The 19,257-nt window shown below is 40.2% G+C and overlaps 1 protein-coding gene across 1 annotated transcript; it reads right to left on the reverse strand.

Moving 5' to 3' along the window:
- Window positions 1-998: 998 nt before the first annotated feature.
- OGFOD1 (2-oxoglutarate and iron dependent oxygenase domain containing 1) lies at window positions 999-19,224 on the reverse strand. Its single transcript, XM_010967329.3, has 13 exons — window positions 19,007-19,224; window positions 17,338-17,483; window positions 13,713-13,759; window positions 12,014-12,114; window positions 10,391-10,507; window positions 9,701-9,792; window positions 9,378-9,506; window positions 8,970-9,083; window positions 7,400-7,479; window positions 6,808-7,121; window positions 3,626-3,748; window positions 3,127-3,185; window positions 999-2,618 (listed from the first exon to the last, which is right to left on the reverse strand). The coding sequence occupies exons 1-13, from the start codon at window positions 19,158-19,160 to the stop codon at window positions 2,457-2,459; spliced, it is 1,638 nt and encodes a 545-aa protein (XP_010965631.1). The 5' UTR covers window positions 19,161-19,224; the 3' UTR covers window positions 999-2,456.
- Between the last annotated feature and the right edge of the window lie 33 nt (window positions 19,225-19,257).

Here is a 19,257-nt window from a genome sequence, read left to right on the forward strand (position 1 = left end):
TCTCTCTGGGGGGAAAAAATCTTCCTTTATTAAAAGGAACTGTAAGAATTGGAAGTTCATTGTTAAGAATTAAGAAAGGGTGACATATCATACAGGTGACCGTCATAGCTTTTATCTACAAGAAGTATAAAAAGGATGCCCATGTTTTAATTCCTCTTTTGCTACTTAACAGTTGTCAACATTCGTTCCAGGCCCTAAAAATCAACATGAAGAATGAAATACTGAGGAAAAGCAACTTCTTAATCACTGGGTATCTTCAGTGCAGAAGAGTGACCTGCAAGTTACACCATCCTTCACAGTCTAAGAGGTACTGCTGTAGATGATGTAACTGACCGCAACATCACAGTCTGGCTCTCAGGGATTCCCTCCCCTTGGTCACCAGAGTCCTTTTCTGTAGTGTGTAGATTCTGCTGTGTTGATAGACCATAAACACACTGAGATTAAGGAGAACTTAACAAGTAAATTTAATTCCTTGTGGAGGATCTAAGACTTAAGACTCAGGGCTCCAGAACTTTTAGATGTTACTTTGGACCATAAGTCTAAAACTGTTTTCCAAGGTTGGCACACATGATGGTTTCCGGGCTCAGCCCTATTCCCTGGGGCTTCCTGGGTGATGCCACTGACAGGGAGTTAACTAGAACTTCACCCTTCTCACTCCCACTCACATAAACACATTAGAAAGCAACTGAGTGAAAGTAATGGTATAGGGATGACCTTCAGTCTGCAGGAACTTGAAACAAAAGGCAAGCTTTGAAATTTAAACCATTAGTGACAGAGTCGCAGTTGTAATCCCACTTGAGTGTCACTAAGCTATGATTAAAAAATTGTGGTCCCCAAAACAGTATGCATGCAAATGGTCCATTGCCATATGAGTGGGGAAAGACAGTATTAGAACTAGTTCTAGGCATTTCTTTTTATCTCACCCTTTAAAAATTTGTAAGTGTTTGTACTTAATATTAGTAAATGTATAAAATTCATAAATATCCGCATAATGGGCATACACGTGAAAACATTTTTTATTGACTGGCATGCAAAATCAAATTTTTGAAACCATCAACCTAAAAGAAAGTGAAACTTATTTTCTTCATTTAAATGGAAATTTTAGAAAAAAGTTAGTACTCAAAATCTTAGGAGATAAAAGCTGGTAACATAATAAAAAGATGCTTTTCCTATCAGTTAGTAAAATCCAAAATAAAAGCTACTGCAATAGCTAATAATAAATGTAAAAAGGAGAAAGCTTAACAGGGAAACAGCATTGGGATGGAACGAGAATAGCATCTTTCAACTAAAGATGCAGTGACAGCTTACACACCCATCCACGCACACCCACGCACACAGGCAGTAGCTATTATATAATCCCTCAGTGTAGGGGAAATAGAATGTAACAACATGGACAGCCTCGGCATCTTGATGTGGCCTTTAGCATTTGATCTCTTAAAGAAAAGAAAGGCAACTAGTGTTACAGTGACTTTATTGTACTTAGGAAATGAAAGCCATGTATGAGATAAGCATCATTTAGTTGTACTGAAGCCATAACTCCAGGATGAAGGAGCCCTGGCCACCTGGAAATGGCTACCCCCAGCACAAGTAGCCATCTTCCTTACTGACCCAAAGTCTCCTGGGGCCACAGGGTTTTAGGCCAGGCCTTTTCCAAGGTAATATACTACACATTGTCTAGGTCTGTTCAGTCCAGGGAGCGTCACCGTGGGACAAAGCCATAGGCAGAGGGAGGAAGTGTAATGGGCCCAGAATGAACAAGATGTGAAGTTCTGTAATCTTCTAAATCAGTGTGATTAGGAAGGGAAGAATCCACAATCATAAATTTATGAGTATATATTTAAAAAAGATCACTAGGAACATGGATGAACCTCGAAGATTTTATGCTGAAATAATAAGCCAGTCACAAAAGGACAAATATTCTGCTATTTGTCTTATGAGGAATATGAGTTGTCAGATTCATAGAAAGTAGAATGGTGTTTGTGAGAGGCTTGAGGAGGGAAAGTAGGGAGTTATTATTTAATGGGGACAGGGTTTCAGTTTGGGAAGATGGAAAAGTTCTGGAGATGGATGGTGGCTGCACAACAATGTGACTGTACTTAGTGTCACTGTACTGTACCCTTAAAAATGGTGAAAGCGGTACATTTTATGGCACATATATTTTACCACACACACAGAATTTTTTTTAATCACTGAAGAAGCTAATATGGAAAACAGAACTGAATGTAAAAGAAAAAGCCAAACACTTTTTGTTTTTTAAATCAAGCTATAAGTACCTAGCTCCCAGCTCAAGGTCTACACTGAGGACAGTCATCTTGAGCCCTACTAAAGGACAACCACACAGTTCTAAGAACGCTGCCTCCCAGGTCACCTCGTGGCTCTCCTTCACTCGATGCCTACCTCTTCCAGATGTCCCAGCACTGTGGAAGGCTCTTCTTTTGCAGCTTTGCCCAGCCTTGTCATTCGTAATAGACAAATGAAAAGTCCCAGAAACCTGTTCTGTGTGGGAAGGTTTTTTTTTGTTCTAGGCTTCGGTGGTTAATATGTTTGACAAATTTCAGAGTCTCTCTATCTCTGTAGACCAATGCCAAAGAATTGTTTTCTGGATTCACTGTTAGCAGCTGAAATAGGCAAATACAATGATACATCAGAACACAGAACTTAATGTCACCTCTTCAGTGATTCACCACTGAACAGCTGCTGGTTTCCATTATCATGTACTCAGACTGGCGATAGGGGATCCTTTAAAAGATCCTTTACTAGGAAGAGCTATTAATATTGCTCTGGCCATCAAGACATTTTCCAAAACCCCCACTCCAGTACATACCCATAAAGATTCTACCTAATGCATTTATTTCTCACTACACTGAAAGATTCATAGGATTGCACCATCTGACTCTTTATTTGGAATTTCTCAGCTGGCTAGAATGAAGGCTTAGTGATTATCTTTTAGCATCTTTATTTCATGCTGAGTATTTTCTACTAGAAATTTGAACCTCTGCCAGGCAGACCAACATGGATTTATCAGTTAAAGGCACTGGCAGAAGAGGGTCATAACAGTTGGGTCTCTGAATAACGAAAGTGTCTTCATGAACTAAAAAGGATAGTTTGCTGTCAGAAGCAACTTACCTCTTCATCTTCACCTTTGGCAATGTAGGAGGTAAAGCCACCATATTCTGGCTCCCAGCCTTACAAAGGGAAAACAAACGGTATTCAGAAACCTCTCACTGCAAGAGTTTCATCATCTGTTTAAATCACTGATCTGCTGCTGCTTAAAACTGGGGGATCTGGGAGTTCAGTAGTAACCAACTCTGACTTATGAGCCTGAACTTGCCATCGAATCAATAAAGAGTAAGAAGTGAAAACTCAGAACTAAATATAAGATATACCTGGAAGGACAACTGCCTAAAAGCTCTAGAGGGTTCCTTAGAGGGAAATTATGGTTCAGTCCATCTGCTATACCTCAATCACAGACACAAATCATACTTTGAGTTGGGAGACTTAAATTCATGACCCTTAAGATTGCTTCCAACACAGAGCTCCTGTGATCTGAGATCCTGGCCATGGCAAGTTACGTCTGAACTGGTTCAGCTGGACAGGGTCCCTCAGGAGAGACTGCCCCTCTTACCTTCACAGCCACAGTAGAAAAGTAAGTCCAGGGCAAATTCAGTCTTGCTGTTGTCATGGATTAAAGTGTAGTGACCAGTCTTCCAATGTCTCAGTTCCCCCTGGCATGTGGGAATACTTGATTCTAAGAAAAAAACAACAGAAGGCCAGAAAAAAAAATTAAAATAATCTTGATACCACTGCTAGATTGCAAAGGAATGATAATTAGGAATAGTACAGCCCTGAAGAAAGACCATTTCCATAAATCTCAGCTGACCTACTGCTCCATTATAATATTATATATAATATGTAAGCCTTACAATGATTAGCAGACATTACCATTTCTGACTATTTGAGGGAAAAACGTTGACTTTCTATTTCTCTCTTTACCATAAGTTTCAGATGGAGCATATATTTAAGCTGTGAAACTGTCACTGGTCCTTTAAATCCCCTGCAAGTCACTTAAGCCACATGGGGAGGGGCTTGCAACAATGGGAGGTTGTGCAACAATGATGGCTGCCCACTTCTATGTTTGCACCTCTGGATCAAAAGCAGCAATCAGCGATCGGAACCAGAGCCCCGGTATTTGGAGGACAGGGTCCCCTTTGCCTACCCTGGCTCCCGCAAGCTGTGCACAGCTGCTGGCTGAGGGTGAGGAGTGGGTAGCTACTGTGCTAAGATCCGAAACTGATCAAATAACTGCAATCTATCATCACAGCCTTCCCCTGGAGTTGCAAGCCTTCAAGAGACTCCAGAGGTCCAAAACAGGTACACTGGACAGATTCTACAAGTGCAACTGTCGTCTAGTTGGTGCCTCTAACTTTGCTATCTTCTCAGAATCCTCTGACTATTGTTTCATCTACCCTTGGGGTACAGAAGAGATTTCTAAGCATATCACCACCAAAAGCAGAAACCATGAAAGGCTAATACAGTCCTGAGTATGGAAACATTTTATGAAACTAAAAAAGTTGTAAATGAAAATAAAAATAACAAAAGCTCAAAGGAAAACTATGCTGAGGTCATGAAAGACAATTTGTGAAAGAAAATCATCAAATAACCGATAAATACAGGGAAAAATGTAGACTCATTGATCAATGAAAGGCAAATACCGAAAAGTTGGAAAATACAATTATTAGTTTGTCAAGGAAGAAGGAAACCACCATCATGTACCACAGCGGTGGGAGAGCAAGCTGACACAAATTCTGGGGAGGGAAACTGCCTTAGAAGCTGGTGCAGTCTTGGATATAGTGCTTGCCTTTCTACAGGGCTATTCTGAAGAAAGAAATGGTTGCATCGTTGTTTATGATGATAGTGAAGAACTGGAAAGAATCTGAATGTCCAACACAGGTCTGGCTAAGGTCATCTGATGAAAGACCCTACAGTCATTAGAAATTATATTATGGAACAGTGGCTTTCAAAACTTTTAACTGTGGAATACATTCTTCAAATAAAAGTTTCTAGAAATGCAGTGTTGGCAAAGAGCTATCTCTAAAGCTACTTTGGGGGAGGCAAGGGCTTCCTAACTGAGGTGTTGCACAGACCTGTTACATAAGAATGTAAAATAACAAGAGATTCATTAAATATTAAGTGGGAAAAATACATCATCCCATTAAGACATGAGTGTATATACACACAAACACCTGTATATATGCAAATATGTATGTGCCTACAGAGCAACAAAGACTGGAAGGATCTGTTCTAAATGTCAATAGTGGCCCCTGTGAATGATAATCATTTTCTTTTTTCTTGTTTTCCAAACATTCTGAAGTTGTCATGTTATTTTTATAGTATTAAAAAATTTATAATTGTCAGGTCTGCAATGGTCCTGGTTCTCTTGCTGGATGTGCCCGATCTCTGCCAGCAATTAATACTGCTATTACATGCCTCAAAGACTTTACAGCTTTTACTTTAGAAAGTTTTATAGCTTTTCTTTAAGAGGGTAAATTTTATAAATAGTGACTTTTCTTATTTACTTTTGTATTCCCCACTCTAGTTTGGCCCAGGGCATTGCATACAGTAGATGCTCAATAATAGAGTAAAGCATCTTTTGGTTGCCTGTGTAGATTTCCTTCCAAGTTGTAGATTCCCATAAAAAATGAAACCAAAAAGGAATAGAAGTGGACAAATACTTTTTTAAAAAGCCCTTGAGGCCCCACTGATCTTCACCTGATTCCTTTCAGGGTCTAGGTACAGATGCCAATATCAACTATGAAGGAAAAACAACCTTTCAAAGAAAGGCTGTCGTGTGTATTGATGCCAGCCACCTGTGTCTGGTTTTTCTAAGTATCTGTGGTGACCAAGGGGACAGGTCGGTCAGTTTGGGAGGCTACAGAACCTGAGTTATGTTGCTCATGGTTAGCAACTCACACTGAGGGTTTTGTTCCCCGGGCGTCCACCTCCCTTGTCTCTGCTCTTCTAACAGCAAAGCATCCTCCTCAAGAGATTAGAGAGGAAGCAGCGGAGGGTAAGACTGAGGAGAGGAGCTGGGTAACAGATCTCATCTGATTTAGCAGGTGCTGAAACACATAAGGCTGAATTTATAGCTGCTCAGCTAATGGTGCCAAAATTTCCACAGAAGTGTTCCTCTTAAGTTTCCTGTATCTTTCTCTGTTCTATGTCGTTTGTAGATGATTAAACTTCCTCTACTTTCAATAATTTCCTTCTATTTGTCCAAATTCAAGCAAGTTTTTCGCAGTCTGTTACTGGCTTAACAGAAAGAAGCCACTCACCTTCCTCTCCTTTATGTTCTTGTGTTTTAGTCATTTTAGACGAAGCCACTTGTATTTCTCTCCACCATTTGTACTGCTGTTGGCCTAACAGACCAGCTGTTCTTCCTACCTAGAATGCTCTTCCCACAGATCCTTGTCTTTCAGATCTGAGCTTAGATGTCAGCTCCTCAGACAGGCTTTTCCACATTGCCCCATTCACCTGAGAGGCCACCTTCCTCAGCACATAACCCTATAAAAATTGTCTGCACAGCACCTGTCCTTATTTGATGTTTTCTTGTTGTTTGTGTATCGCTGAGTCTCTGTCTCCTACTGGAACATAAGCTCAGGGAGAGCAGAGACCTATCTGTCTTGATCTCCAGTTCCTGAAACAGGGCCGACCATAGAGTAGGTGCTCCAGAAATATTTGCTGCATGAATAAATGACTGAATCGTGAACACTTCATGGTAAATAAGGACAACGCGTACCAGCAGCTTACCTTTCTTTGCTTCATCTTCCTCTGGCTCTGGGTCTGTCTGCTCACTGCTCGATTGGCTCTTGTTGCTGATGGCTGCCTGACACTTCTCTGGCTCAGAGGAGCTGTGGCTAGTCCCTTCTTCAGTGTTATCGGCAGCAGAGGCTGCTTCTCCCTCATTTTTGTCCTCAACCTCATCTTCTTCTGAGGGGGCCAAGAAGTGAAGTCTCAGGCCTGTGAAGTTGGAGAGCAGCAAGAACATTGCCTCGGAGCGAAATAAAGCCATGCAGTCCTTCAGGACGTCAGGAAGCCCGTTCTCCTCAGCTTTCTCGTAAAACCTGAAAGGCAGCAGTGCCAAGGTGTTCATCAAAGCCACAGATGTAAAATTATTCATGAATGAAAGCTGATAACTAGCTTTGTACCTCTCTCCCTAAACCCTGGCATAACTTACTAAAATACAAATTGTTACGATAGTGAGATTCTGTTAGGGTCTGCTACTGGATTTCCCTGGGAACAAAACATCGTTAGGGCAAATGTCCTATTATTAGAGGTAACCCTTGTGGACAAACAGGAGGTGCTGAATACAGAAACAAACGTCTTGGATGATGGGTTCTACCTTTTGTTAGGAGGACCTCGGCTGCTCCATTCCACATCTCCTTTCTCCAAAGCCTCACACACCTCTGCAAATTTCTCAGGCTGGAAAATGAGTAAATAAAACAGCAGTTAGCAAGTCTCCTTATGATTTCACACTGGTCTGGCAGGTACAGCAGCTCTGCAGAATCATTCTGGCTGGTTCCTCAAAGGGCTAAGTGGCTCTCACACCTTTCACATGAGATTCCCCAGTCCTGGTATGGTGAAGCCAGAGCAAAGACTAGATAAATCGTCAGCATTCTTTAGCCAAGTGACCTGAGTGTCAATTTGGGCCATTTTCTTAAGTAGTTGTATGTCCTATGTCAAATTGCTAAACCTCTCAAATTCCTGCATTTATAACATGAAGATCATAATATAGACTTAAAAAAAATTTTTTTTAATGGAGTTACTGGGTATTGAACTGAGGAACTTGTGCATGCTAAACACACTCTACCACTGAGCTATACCCTCCCCCCAAACTCTTTAATTCATTAAGATGTGAGAAAAAAATTAAACTGCATAAACAGGCAAAGTTATAATCAAAATGTCTATATAATAATACAGATTCTTTAGGCCTTAGCTCATTCCCTTTAATTAGCATTCTCAAAGTCTAGTATAGTACAAGAGGCTGATTAATCTATTGAAATATTCTCAATATAAAGAAGCTTTATAAGTACTTGTTTAATGCATTTTCCCAAGGAGGGTTCTACAAACAGTAATCCTATCAGTTGTAAAACAGGAAAGAGGATCCTGAAGCATGGTTTAGGTAACCAGCTGAATTAAGTAGGGTTAAAGAAGTTTATTTACTGTAATACTTCTTAAATTCCTTAATATGCTACTGGCAGCTATACAGTTCCAAGAGAGGCAGTGTGTAGTCTCTTTCAGCCTTTTTTCGTGAGGGACCAGCTCTTGGGACTGTGATTCCATGGGACCCAGGGCCAACTGGGAAGCACCACGTCAGCGTGTGTGATCTCGTTTGGCCCTCACAAGTCTTTAAGATGGGCAAGGCAGGTGTCGCCAGGTTTAACTGATGATCAAATAAAAACTGAGATCTTTAGTGATTTGCTCAGATCAGTAAAACCACACAGCCAAGGCATGACTATAAAGTCTCTGACTTTTGATCTAGTTCTCGCTCCACTATAACATGCCCATCATTCTCAAACACTTGTTAATAGGTGTTGATCAATTAGTAATATATTATAATATATTAGTAAAAGTAACAGTAAACACCATAGTCACCAAGTGAATAGGAGGGGAACTACACACAACCCCCAGTATAGAAGTGTGTGTGTGTGTGTGTGTGTGTGTGTGTGTACCATTAAAGATTCTGCAGAACTGGGGAGTACCCAAGGGACTCAACCCACTAACAAGCATCTGATACCAAGGTTACCTATTACCATCATTTCTATATTTTATTTGAAGAAGAGGATGACAGACTTTCTAATCTGGAACAAAACAAAAAGCAACATAAACTCTCTTAGTGATGCCTATTCAACTACCCAAAAAGGAAGACTGCGTGCCAAACATGACATATTGGACAGGATATGCTGACCTACCTTAAGGAACTCTTTTAGGAGAATTTCAGAGGTTTCTTCGAATTCTTCCTGAATTTGTCCTTGGTACTCCATATTGAGATAAGTAGGGTTGATCCAATCATACAAAATTTCATGCTGCAAAGAAGCAGCAAATGCAAAGAGTGAGTTAATAATTCCTACTGCCTTTGTCCTGACATCATTTCACACTAGTAAAACATATGCAAATCCTCATTTATAATTTTCTCCTTGTTAAATAAATTTCTGGAAAAGCTCTGCCTTAGACTTTATGAAAGTGTACCTAAGAAGGGTGGAAAGGCAAGCTTAAAGCCTAGTTTCATTATCAGGATGGGCCACTTTTAAAACCAGAAAAACAAATGATACACCACAGATTCTAAGATGAGAATTCCAGCAACAGGAATTTATCCTTACATCTTGCGGGATGTGAGGGCTCCGAGGTATGGGGGGTTCAAAGTAGTTGGGAGGCCTGGACACTGAAGGACCATGAAACCAGCCGCTGATAGACAAACGTGACTTTTCTTCAGACAGGACTTCAGATACCTGAAAAGACAAGACCAGCAGCACAAAGAATATTACCACAAAGAATAGAGGAAAAGAGTACCAGGCAACGCACACTAATTTCAGGGCCCTTCACACACTGTCTGAAAACAACCGGAAGCTGTCACATTCAGATAATGGGTGACTGAAAAGCATGCTCTTTGGCACTCAAAGTATTTGTGGCTTACAGTCTTTACCTGGTGAAAGGATACTGGAGACACTTCAAAGAAAACCAGTGTGTTCCACGAAGGGATAAGAGACTTGACAATCTGCTTCGGCTGGAAGTGTTCTGCACCAGGAGAGAACACATCCATAAATGTGGTTTCATGATCATTAACCACTTCCAGGCAGCCTCGTTTCACCTTGACCATTCACATATCTCTAAGGGTATCTAGATGTCCCCTTCAGGTCCCCAAATGCCACCCCCTTCCACTTCTCTTATACTTGCTAGTTCTGCTAGGCGACATCTGTTTCTTACCACACCTTTCATCTAGTACCGATAAAGGGTGGAAAAACTTCTGAACATTTTCTGGAGTCCAACTCTAGTGTTAATCATTCAAACAAAAAAAAGGTCCCTGACCTCCTGCCAAATGGACCGGTCCGGGCAGATTCATAGCCACAGGCAGCTGTGTACAGCTCTCTTCCCTTCCATGGCCAGCATTCAGAGGCAGGGTTTGACTGTTCCCCATCTCAAATTGACTCTCATTTATCTCTGGAGTAACGATTATTTCAAGTACAACTTAGAGAGGTGGTTCTCAGGGCTGGTGTTCATTCCCCCTGCGGTCATCACTCTGGTGGACAGCTTCTGTCTCCTTTGTGGAGTGCAGATACTGTGTATGAGAACTCAGAAGTGGCTGCTGGTGTTGAAGGGCATGCATGAGTCTTACCATCGACACTGTACAGGTCCAGGGTGCCCCCCAAGCTCCTGTCCCAGGGAGGAACCAGGTAGAGAATGAAGGCTATCCGGCGCCCTTCCAGCTCGTCGTCATGGCAGAGCAGGGCATCTGCAACAGTTTAACGCACACCTGCATGTCCCTGAGCGGACAGGGAGCAGCTGACATCTGATTCTGCATTCCTAACCGTCCATCTCATAGTCTTCTGAAATGTCAGCTCCTCTAGCTTTAAAATGACACTTATTTCTCCTCTTTTATAATTATGGAAATAGAACTGTCAATATGGGAAACTCTAAAAACACTGAAGAACACATACATAATAAATAACTCAGAGATAATCATTAATATTTTTACATATATTCTTCCAGTACTTTTCCAACATACATGTATTAGCTTTTTAAAAATATTCTACGCTGGCTGTTTTGTGACCTGCTTTTTTTTTTTTTTTATTACACAGCAAGTGTCTTTCCACATAAATACATACACTTAGCATCTTTTAATGGCTGGATACCTATTCCACTATATGGATTATGAATTACCTCCCTCCCCCTTTAATCAATCTTCAATTTGTTAACTAAGTTGTTTCTATTCCTTGTCTATTATAAAGACTGCTTTAATGAACATCATTGTATATAGCTTTTTTGTACTTTTTCTAAGAATATATTCACTTATTACCTTCAAAAGGAAAAAAAAAAGGAAAAAAGGCATTGAGGGAGATATCTGTTTCCTAGGAGAGTAAGAGTAGAGTTTACAATATCACCTCTGAATTTCCTGATATTGTATGCAAAGTGTGCGTGTGCATTATCAACATTTTTCTGAAAATATCAAAACTGAGCAGGACCCTGCATGGATCTTCCTAAGTACAAAAGCCCTTCTGTGTCCCCCGTTTCTTGTTTATAGGAAAAAAAAAAAACGCTAGATCTTCCCCAAGTTCCAAAGAGCAGGCTCAAGCAGTTAATGATTAGGACAGCAGAGTAATAGGGCTCCTAACTCCTCCTGAAGGGATGTAGATAACAATCTGATGCATGTACTTGAGTTGTTCTGCAGAAACTTAAGAACTCCCTACTACTCAGGTGAAGGATGGTGACTACATGGCACTACATACCACAGGCACTAGACCCCAGACTGGCTGGAACCAGAAGGTTGATGATTGAGATTCCTGAAACATGACTCTGTTACCTCACCACCAACCAATCAGAAGGTTCCATGAGCTGATGATCCTGTATCCTACCACCCTCTCCCCTAACACTAGATTAAGAACCCCTGCCTGAAAGCCATCCAGGAGTCTGGAGTTTTTGAGCATGAGCTGCCTGTTCCTGTTTGGTGCCCTCACTTTGCTGCAAACACCTGCCATCAGAGTTTGGCTCTCTGTGCTGTGGGCCATGAGCTTGGGTACAATATGGTCAACAGCTTTCATCATATTCCCCAAAAGAACCACTGCCTTAGACCTTCCAATAAGATGGGCATTTCTGTATATGAGCTGAATCAGATCTTCCTCATTAAGAAGATTCTAACTCTGTGCAGGGACACGTAGTCTAGGATTTTGGTACACAGTCACCATCATTGTTTAGTTAAAGCCTTTAAATCTTAGACACATCAGGGTTTTATCTTTCTTACCTGAGAATTCATATTTAGCACAGGACATGTCAATGGTTGATTCCAGGTCAATCTTGGAAATGTCAGAAAGCCAAGCCCGGAAATGTTCAAACAGAATTTTCCTAGAAATGTAAACAAAAGATACCTTGTTATACCATCATGTGGGCTCCATTTGGATCTACACCACAACTGTTTTCTCCTGGAGGTTTCAGTGTATTTGAGAACCATTCTCGAGAACGTCCCTCACTTTAAACTTGCATAGTTTAGGACTAATATTCCGACAAGTAAATGTAAGCCTTTCTACTGTAATGTATTTTTGTTCCACTGTTTCATTTTATTTTCTGCCTCCTAAATTTATAATACTGCTTGTCATGGTAGAGGTCTGACTTTTGTCATAACAATTTATCACACCAATGTTCCAGTCTAAAGTTAAGGATTTTTAGACACGTTTTTCAGCACTAATACTAGCACCATTGTTTAATGAATACTTGGGTAGGTGACACTGTTGTAAATTAAAAACTTTAAATTGCAATAATGGTGAATATTATGCTAACTGTGCAATAATCAGTAGATCTTTTCCACAGAAGTTCTGATATTAACAGGATACCAAAAAAAGATGGTGGAACACTTCCATTTCCCAGCGTAAGTGGCTCTGTTTAGAAATCTCTTTAATAAATTTAAAACTCACTCAGCCAACTTTGAAATTCTGCTAACCTCGATGAATTAAAAACACTTAATGTCAATTATATCTCAATAAAATAGAAAATATTTTTAAAAACATTTTAAAGGGTCTATATTCAAATTTTGCAAATGAGGGGAATATTTTCTGTATCATCTTAGTCCAAATGTACATAACCGAAATCCCCATAAAATGCAGTTGTGCTGTTGATAACTAAATATCAAGTCTTTATGTTGATCCTTTGACATTTTATTACCAAATATCTTTTTATGGGCAGAGCTGCAAATTATACAGAATAGGCCAACACAGCAAACCGCTAAACCAGGCTTCAGGTAGTGTGGGTGCTCAACATTTCTGCCAAGTCTTACGTCCTGATACTTTATGCACCAAATATTATCAGAAGCCTTCAAGCCCTCTTTTACTGGTAACATCAGCTTCCACAAATGTATTCCATAGGAAGCTCCTCTTCCAGTCTTGATGGGTGGCCATTTAATTTGTATGTAATTTTTCACCATTATGAACAATGTTACTATAAACAATATTGTATAGAATCTTTGAGTATATCCTTAATTATTTTCTCAGGATAAATTCTTGTAAGTATAATTACACTACAAAAAGACAAGCATCATTTTAAGGGTTTTGATACATCTTTCAAAACAACCTTCTAAGAAAGACTGCAGCCGTGTATAAAGGTATCTATATTTCTGGAGTTTTTTTTGATATTTGCCAACCAAATATGTCAAAGATGGTACCTCCAGTGTTAATTTGTTTCCTTGATTACTAATAAGGTTGAACATTCTATCATAGAGAACTTGGGCCATGGAATCCGACAGACTTGGGTTTGTAAGGGCTTGTATCTTAGCTCCCTCAATCTTTACCTTGGTAGCTTTGAAGAAGTTACTTAATTTCTCAAGAGTCTGTTTCCTCCTCTACAAAGAGGGCAATGATGCCAACAAAGACTGTAAATGACATAACATTTAAAGCACTTACTCCTCTGCCCAGCACACATTAGGCACCCAACAAATATGAATCCTTGTTTACCTTAAAGCACAGATGTGAGGCTCTCTTCTCTTCTTCAAATCATCAGACTTGATCATGAAAAAGGAAAAAAAGGGTTTCCTTCAGAAATCGGGCGCTCAGAGGAGAGGAGTTCAGTGAGGACTCTGGGAGCACAGCATTGTGGTTAAGGGCCTGGACTCTGAAGCCAAACTGCTTAGGTTTGATGCATGGCCCCTCTGTTTGGCAGCTCTGTGACTCAGGCAACTTAGCCTCTCTGTGCCTTATTTACCCAACAAATACTTACATAGTTATTATAGTGGAGTTTATGTTCTTGAGGGAGAGAGACAATTAACCTAAAAGTCGATTATCAGTATTAGAGAAGGTGATAAATATATGAGGAAAATAAGAGTATGAGGGACCAGGGGTGGGGAGATGGGGAATGGTTTGCAAATGAAGGTTATACTTCACTGAGATGAGGCAAAGACTTGACGGAGGTTGGGAGGTGTGCCAAGGGAATGTCTAGGCAAGGAGGACTCAAGATCCTGAGTGTGTAGAATGCCTGGCCTGTTCCAGAAATTGCAAGGGGGCTGTGTGGCCGGAGCAGAGAGTGGGGGAGAGCAGTGGGAGCCTCAGAACCACTCTGAGTAGTCTGTCTTTTAGTCAGAGAAATGAGAACCTTAGGAGATTTTGAGCAAACGAATAAAATGATCCCATTTACAGTTTTAAAAACTGAGATAAAATTCACATAACATAAAATTTACCATTTTAACCATCTGAAGGTAATTCAGTGGATTTTTAGCATACTCAGATGTTGTGCAACCATCACCACTAAATTCCAGAACATTTTCATCTCTCCCAAAAGAAACCCTGTACCCATTAGGCAGTCACTCCCCTCTCCCCTCCCTCCAGCTCCTGGCAACCACTAATCTGTCTCTCACATATGTTTTGCTGGTCATTACATACAAATGGAATCATACACTATGTGGCCTTTTGTGTCTAGTTCCTTTCACTTAGCATGTTTTTAAGGTTCATCCATGTTACAGCAGTATTTAGAACTCCATTCTTTTCTTCTGGTTGAATAATGTTCCACTGTATGGATATCTATTCATCAGCTGATAAGACACTGGATGTTTCTACTTTTTGCCTGTTATAAATAATGCTGCTATGAACATCTGTGTACAAGTTTTTATGTGAACAAATGTTTTCCATTCTCTTGGGTCCATTTATATTTTAAAAGAACACAAGGGCTGTAGGTGGGCAAGGATGGAAGTAAGGAGACTGGTTAATACACTAATAATCCTGGTGATGGAAAAAGATGGCTGGGATCAGATGTTGGCTATTGGCAGTGGAAGTGAAAAGAAATGGGTTTTTCTGAATATATCCTGAAGGGAGAGCCAGCAGAATTTCCCAATGGATTGGATATGAGATGTGAGAGAGGAATCAAGGATGACCTCAAGGTTTTTGGCCTGAGCCACTGGATGGATTGAGTTTCCATTAATTGAGATGCCATTAACTGAATTGTGGGTGGAGCAGATTTAGGGGGAGATGATCAGGAGTTTAGTTTTGGAGTTAAGAGTGAGACTTAATAGATACCCAAGAGTTGAGGCAAAGCCTGGAATCTGTCTGGAAGGGACCCAAGGGCTAAGCCCTAGAGTACTCTATCATTAAAAAGTCAGGTACAAAAGGAAGACATACCAAAGGAAACTAAAGACTCGCCAGTGACAAAAAAGGGAAACGAAGAGAGCATGGTGTCCTGAAAGGAAAGTGAAAAACAATGTCTCCAGGAAGGAGGAGTAACACAACAGGCCAAATGCTGCTGAGAGTCAAGTCAGACCAGGCCTGGAAACTGCTGACTGAACTTACTCATGTGCAAGTTGTGAGTGACCTTGACAGTAGTTTCAGTGGGGGGTAAAAGGCGAAAGCCTGGTTACAGTGGGCTTAACAGAAAATGGAAGAGGAATTTAAGACAGTACAGAGGACTCGTGAGGAATGCTGTCAAGGGGGCACAGAGGAATAGGTGATAGGTGAAGAGGGAAGTTAGCGCAACATTTTTTTTCTTAAGATGAAAAGAACTAAAAGCTTTTTTTTTTTTTTTGGTATGTTGAAGGAAATAATCCAGAAGAGAAGGAAAAACTCATGTAGTTTCTTCATCAGTGGAACAGGAATAGTAAGGTATTGTTATAAGGATTTAATGAATTAATAAACACAAAGCATTTAGCATGGCATAAAGCATGCACTCAATAATGCTTGCTTTAAAATAAACACAGAATATCAGGCTACTCCTAGTGACAAACCTGGTTGGGGAATTAGAGGACATTATAAACCTAATTATCAAGTCAATTCACAGCACAAGCAAAGAAAAAGGGACATGAGTGAAGTGAAAAGGGACAGGAGACTGAAAGCAGGTTTTATATTTATATTTACATTTATATATTCAGTCCCAACGTGAGCACAGTAAAAAAATATTCACAGCAGAGAAGAGTTTCACCAAGCACCCATGAGAATCTAAAGTAATGGTTTCTTCTTTCCCCCCTCAGCACTAGGGCTCTTATTATTTTGCCTCTCACTGACTTCACAGTTGGAAGTATTTTCATCTACTAAACTGCATTAAGTGAAAACCACTTTGATTTCTCAATTTCAGCAATCAGAGATGCAACTGCCCTAAAGCAACAAAAGAGGTCCAGTGTTATCTGAGTTGATATAATTACAAAGGTAGACAACTATGTTTTTTAATTAACCTATACAACTTTACTCTGGATAAAGTGTATTTTTCATTAGATTTTCTGAATTATTAAGAGTCACACCATTTGTGTAGTCAACCTGGCAAATTCATCATATGTACAGGGTCCAAAGATTGACAGACAGGGGACACAACCAGCTCTAGTGTAAAAAAGTAAAAGCAAGACAGAAATGTTACTGTCTTATCCCAGAGAAAAATAAATCAAAGGAAAAATGCAAAACAAACAAACAAAAAACCAAAAGAGTTTTTCATCTTTTTCATTTTTATTTTATTTTCTGTGAATTTAAGGGTTGATATCCTTGAGGTTTTATAAAGGATTTCCAAGAGTGATGTACACCACATACTGAAAGATACCCCCAAAACTGGGGAAACCAATGACCTGCATACCTCTATACCTACACTGGGTCTGTCTTCTTAGAAAAACCAGCCTTGATTTTGCGATAGTCTTTTGTGCCAAATTAAATTATCCACCAAAAACAGAATGGATCTAACTCTCTGCAGGACATACTGTAATACATCAAGCCACCTAAAACAAAGACATGAACTTAAAAATCTAAATGGTTATTATCTTCCAACGTACTCTCTCTTCATTATACCACTCCCCAAAATGTACTTCTCTCCTTTGTTTATAATGTACTTTACTCATTGGCTTGACTATCTTTCACTATCACCACCCCCTCTGTTATTTTAGATTTTAAATGCTTTCAGGGCAGCAACTGGCAAAAACTCCCATATAATATAATTACAGCACCTAATGCACAGTTAACACTCAGCTTATGTTAAATAAATGAATGCTTTTAACAAAGTCAGAGCCAGGACCCTCCATGGCAAACACAAACTAAAACCTCAAATCTAAAGGTATTGAATGATTTTTATAGAGAATGAGCTTCTAAAGCAGAAAAGCTAATGTAAAAGGGGCATAAATACCTGCTGGAACTTATATAAATCGTTATACTTTTCATGGAAGTCCAAGTTCAAAAGTTCCTTCTGAAGTCCTTCTAAGAAGTTTTGGCTTTGGATGAAGTTTGGGATCACGCAGTGAAGAAAGGGGTCCATGTCCATGGCAATGGCTTCTGTTGGGAGGAAAGCATTATCTATGGCTTTTTCCCTTTTGTATTTTTGACCCGCGAATAGTACAGTAGAGAGAATACAAAAGGGATGGTCATGAATTTTCAGGAACCTAGTACGTAAAGTCTAAGATATGGGGGAAGAATTATAAGCTCTTCCCTTTTTTTCTTTACCCACTCAATACTACTTTTTAAAGATACTGTGCTTAAAAATATTACTCCTTAAGGTGAGTACAGGTGATGTCACTAAAATAAAGCTCCCATTCTTTTCGCTTTTTTTTTAATTCAATAATTACTTATTTAATTGAGTGTATTTCAAAGTCTTAATTCATTCCTGTCCCCAAACTTAAAATGAGAGCAGCAAATTTAAAATGAGAATAGCAATACTGGTTGGCAATTTTTCTTCAATCCTTTTTTCCTTCTCCAAGTTACTGTCAGAAGAAGTTACAACACACATACTTTAAAAAAAAAAATTTAGGCATAACCGCCTCTAACGCCTTAGTTTTTACCTCAATGTTTTGCCCACTGCTTCTAGTGGGATAGATTAAGCACCCCTCTGATCACCACCCCCCCCCCCACCAGGTGCCAGGCACAGCGGTGCTTTACATGCATTATTTAATTTAATCTCAACAACTCTAAGGTAGACAGCATCAATATCTCCATCCCACGGATAAGGAATCTGAAAATTCCTTGAATGTACAGAGCTTGCACTTTAAACACTGAGCTATCACTTTCCACAGGCATCTGGAAAACCCAGGATTCACCTCTTCAAAGCACTTAACCACCGAAACAAAAATCATGGCAAACTTTCGAATGGAAAGCATGATGCATTAAGCAGAGTTCTTATCCTATAGGGTGATATTTGAAGCTGAGGCTGGAATCGTTCCATGTAGGTTCCTTCCTTTGGTCAAAATATGTTTATTTTCATGGGTCATGTTGTTGAACTACAGGCCTGCAAAATCGAGTAAGCTTAGGTGCCTGCTATCTGGCAGCTCACAATAATACGCTTTCATGGGACAACCAAACATGATCCTCGGAAGAAAAATAGCATAAGCCACTCAAGTATGAGTCCAAATGTTTACTGGTCCTTATTCAGGAAAACATGTATTGATGTATACATACATTACTGTATTGATCTCATTCAACATGAGCTCTCCAAGGGAAATACTATTAGTTACCCAACTTTACACAGGAAGGAGCTGAACCCATTGCTCAACCAAGCACAATTAGTGGAGAAGATTCTAACTCAGTAATCACTAATTCCAGAATTTCCAAAACTTGGATGTCCTCTACTTGGAGAAAGTCCCCGGCCTAAATTTCTTTCTCTTCTAGGTTTCTAAATCCAAACATAACTTGGAGTGAAAAGAGACAACAGGCCAAGTAGGCGAGTCGGAGGTGGCCAAAGTCACACTCTCTCCAAGAGCCTCTTCCCTTTTCGCCTTGCAGCTCAGGAATCGGCTTGAGCGCCGGGACTTTTTCAGAGGCCCCCAGACCTGCGCTGCGCCCCTCTCTTCACAGTACCCGCTTACCGTGGTGGAACGGCGTCCTGCGGCTCCAGGCCTCAGCCACCTGCTTTTTCAAGATTTCCTCCGTGACAGCATCCGAAAACTTCGCCATTACCTCCTTCTTTCCTTTTTTCCCCGGCCGGCCGGGGCCGGGCTCAGCAGGCCGCTTCCCATTCATCTCGCAAGCTACGAGACCCACGCCACACTGATCAAGCAGCTTATTTCCTAAGGAGACTACAATTCCCAGAATGCCCGCTTTCCTGTGCCATCCAATA

This window comes from Camelus bactrianus, chromosome 9 (genome assembly GCF_048773025.1).
Source record: "Camelus bactrianus isolate YW-2024 breed Bactrian camel chromosome 9, ASM4877302v1, whole genome shotgun sequence".
Taxonomy (NCBI): Eukaryota; Metazoa; Chordata; class Mammalia; order Artiodactyla; family Camelidae; genus Camelus; species Camelus bactrianus.

Coding starts and splice junctions, on each gene's coding strand:
- OGFOD1 (XM_010967329.3), bottom strand. CDS start 19,160: ATGAATGGGAAGCGGCCTGCTGAGCCCGGCCCCGGCCGGCCGGGGAAA. Junction 10,508..12,013: donor TGCTAAATATGAATTCTCAG/GTAAGAAAGATA, acceptor AAACTGTTGCAG/ATGCCCTGCTCTGCCATGAC. Junction 3,749..6,807: donor GGAAGATGAAGCAAAGAAAG/GTAAGCTGCTGG, acceptor TTTTTTTCTTAG/AATCAAGTATTCCCACATGC.